Genomic DNA, 3343 nt, shown 5'->3' on the forward strand with positions numbered 1-3343 from the left:
AGCCCTTTCATTCCCCGGGGCCGCACGGGCAACCACAGCCCCGGCTGCGCGAGTTGGCCTTTTCTGGAGGCGTCTGCGAAGGTTAAAAGACAGACAAACAACAACAAAAAAACAACACAAACGGAGACCACAGCCCGAGGGACTGCGATCCCACCCCAAACCGCAGGGGGCGCCGTTCGGCTTCGCTTCGAGGGAGGGGGGCACCGCTTTTTTTCTGCGCTTGCGCGACCAGGGAGCCTCACTTCCTGCCCGGCGCGCGCACCGTATGGCCACTTCCGGCGCCAGGTAGGTGAGTGAGTAGAAGCTGGTTTTTAATCCGGACTGTGGAGCCCCCCCGCCGCGTAGGACCCTTCCCCGCCTGCCGAGGGGCTTCCCGCCTCCCCGAGGTCTCTCTGCGCGACCCCGGCCGTGCAGCCTTCTCTAGCCCGAGCCCTCCCGCTTTAGTCGGCCGCAGGCGCCGGTGCCGCCGTCTCGCCACGACCCCTCTGGTCAGGCCTGCACCGCCCGCGCCTGCTTTGCTCAGCCTAACACCCAAGCCCCTCACATCCCCCGTTCTCCCCCCGCTGCCCCCATCAGTCGCCTTCTTCCGAGGCCACCTTTTGTAGAGCACTTGCGGGGGGATGGGCAGGCCCTGGCACCCCACGGAACGCCCCTTGCGTACTTCCCTCGCCGCTGTTTGCAGACGGTCACCATGAAGTTCAACCCCTTCGTGACCTCGGACCGCAGCAAGAACCGCAAACGCCACTTCAATGCCCCCTCGCACGTGCGCCGGAAGATCATGTCTTCCCCTCTGTCCAAGGAGCTGCGGCAGAAGTACAACGTGCGCTCCATGCCCATCCGAAAGGACGACGAGGTCCAGGTACGTCTCCCGCGGGCTCCAGGTACCCAGGTGCTTAGCGCGCGGGCTCCGCCGTTGCCCGGAAACGCCGGGGGTGCCTGGGCCTCGGGGGGTCATGACTTCACGTGCCCTCAGCACCCTGGCAAGTACTGTGACCCTGCTGATGTGTTAGACCGGAGATGGGGCCCAGACTCACCGGAGAGCACCTGCCCGGCCTAATGAGCAGTCAAGTTCAGTTCTCTAGTAGTAATTTATTCTAAAAAATAGTATGTCAGCCAAGCGACACTCTTGCTTTTTGATTCCATGTGAGAGTCTCTGGTCATATAGAGTGTGGTGGGCTTTCAGTGAAGCGTCGCTGTTCTCTTTTCAACCTGAGCATGGTCTTGGTAAGTAAGCTGAACAGTCTAGGTAGACGTTTTAGGAGTATTGAGATTCTGCAGTTCTTTAGATGAGGTATTTCCTCTGCACTGATTAATGAACGTCACCTATGTTGTAGCTCCTGTTTAATAGGCTCTTGCCTTCAGAGAAACCTTAATCTGGTTGAGTTTTGAATAGAGTTGGAGCGTGAGCAGATTTTTGATATGTGAAAATAGCCCATGACATTTTAACTTAATATTAAAATTGTTTTGACTATAGAATATTTGTACTAATTGTAGAAATCTTAAAATTTGGAAGAATTTAAATTTTAAAAATAGTCATCTGTAATCCTACTTCGTGCCTCCTGGCAGCCGTTATCAATGTTTGGATTCATTTCAGTCTCATCATGTAGGTACCATATACATGAAATATATACATACAAGATTCAGATTCTGACTACATTCTATATATAGCTTTGTATTCTCCTTTTTTTCTCTAAAGGTTATATCTTGAGCATTTTCCTAGGTCATAAATTATGTTTTGAAAACATGGGTTTTAAATGGTTGTGTGAGCCTCAGTATATCTTCAACCATTCTTTGTTTACGACTTCAGAGTGACAGTGTTTTTTATATAGTTGACATATGGCATTATATTAGTTTTAGGTGTACAGTGGTTTTATCTTTAATCTCAGGATTAGTTCTGTGATGGCCATTCTAGCTCAAGGAGTTTTTTGTTCTTCAGACATGAAAAGGAAAAAATTCAGGTAGAGAAATTCTACCTGCCTTAGAATAACCCAAAGCAGATTTATAACAAAAAATAGCAGACCTTTGACCACCAGGATTTATCTGCTTTTGTACAAAAGTTGTATGTTAGCCTATGCATTCCTGATAGTGTCCTCACTATGATGTTCATGAATTAGAAATGGGGGGGTTCTGTCTTTTGTATTTTCTCTCAGGTGGTTCGAGGACACTACAAAGGTCAGCAGATCGGCAAGGTAGTACAGGTGTACAGAAAGAAATATGTCATCTACATCGAGCGGGTGCAGCGTGAGAAGGCTAATGGCACAACTGTCCACGTGGGCATTCACCCGAGCAAGGTATAGCCTGGGACTGGGCAGTGGTAGCAGCCACATAGCGTAGTGCAGCTAGTGCAGCTGTTAGATGTTGACGTGTTGGTCCTCTTTACACAGGCGGCCCTAGCAAGGATCCCCTGAGGGAGGTCAGGCAGGCTTGATTGAGGCACTGGCTTAGTGATATCAAGGACCCAGATTCTTTTCTTATCTGTTTTGTCATCCTTGGTGAAGGCTGTCTTCAAGCAGGTAGCAAGGGGGTTCCCGGCATTCCAGACCTCACTTCCCCACTAGATGATGTCCAGAGGGAGAACAGAGACCATTTCTTCCTGTGGCCCTCATACCCACCTAGTGGGATATGCTGTTCTTCCCTTGCGCCCCCACTTTATATTCTGTATTGTAGGGTCTCTCCCCCAGAGTTTCAAATCCTTAAGGCAGAATAGTTGGGCCCCTACCTCATGATCTCTGCATTACCCAGTAGCTGGCAGGAATGCAGAGGTTTCTTAATGCATTTTGCCAACCAAGAGAGGTATACAAACCAGAAAGATGTTGGTAGCATAATTTTCCCAACTCAAATGATATTTCATATCACTAAACTCTAAATGGTTTCCGAAGTCCTCAGGACTTAGGGGAGTAGGAGGTTGGGTAGCAGAAAAAACCTAAGCTGCGATTGTTGAGGGAACCTCTGCCATACAAACTAACCATGGCTATAAATCCTTTCCACTTAAAAAGCTTAAGGATCTGTTTGTTTTCTCATTCCTAATAGGTGGTTATCACCAGGCTAAAGCTGGACAAAGATCGGAAAAAAATTCTCGAACGCAAAGCCAAGTCTCGACAAGTTGGAAAAGAGAAAGGCAAATATAAGGAAGAACTTATTGAGAAAATGCAGGAGTAAATATAACCTGTTGTGCAACCACAGTGTAGCTGTAGGTTTTTAGCCTGGTGTGTTCTCCTTTGAAACTTTTCAAGGTGTTTCTGGAATATTCCATTTCCTTCCTGGTTTATTATTGATATGTGGCTTTGTAAATCTGTTGTTGTTTTGATTAATTTTATGAATAAAAATTGGAAATGTTTCTTAA

General features: G+C 48.0%; 1 protein-coding gene across 3 annotated transcripts; it reads left to right on the forward strand.

The window, feature by feature from the left end:
- Nucleotides 1–205: 205 nt before the first annotated feature.
- RPL26L1 (ribosomal protein L26 like 1) lies at nt 206–3343 on the forward strand. 3 transcript variants are annotated; one of them, XM_081136030.1, is made up of 4 exons: nt 206–285; nt 683–859; nt 2151–2291; nt 3031–3343. In XM_081136030.1, the coding sequence occupies exons 2-4, from the start codon at nt 692–694 to the stop codon at nt 3157–3159; spliced, it is 438 nt and encodes a 145-aa protein (XP_080992156.1). In that variant the 5' UTR covers nt 206–285; nt 683–691; the 3' UTR covers nt 3160–3343. The 3 variants fall into 3 exon arrangements, with proteins under 3 accessions (XP_080992156.1, XP_080992157.1, XP_080992158.1); XM_081136031.1 differs by having other exon boundaries at nt 262–289; XM_081136032.1 differs by having other exon boundaries at nt 284–386.

This window comes from Miniopterus schreibersii (assembly GCF_964146895.1).
Source record: "Miniopterus schreibersii genome assembly, chromosome: 4".
Lineage (NCBI taxonomy): Eukaryota > Metazoa > Chordata > Mammalia > Chiroptera > Miniopteridae > Miniopterus > Miniopterus schreibersii.

Coding starts and splice junctions, on each gene's coding strand:
- RPL26L1 (XM_081136030.1), top strand. CDS start 692: ATGAAGTTCAACCCCTTCGTGACCTCGGACCGCAGCAAGAACCGCAAA. Junction 860..2,150: donor GAAAGGACGACGAGGTCCAG/GTACGTCTCCCG, acceptor ATTTTCTCTCAG/GTGGTTCGAGGACACTACAA. Junction 2,292..3,030: donor TGGGCATTCACCCGAGCAAG/GTATAGCCTGGG, acceptor CATTCCTAATAG/GTGGTTATCACCAGGCTAAA.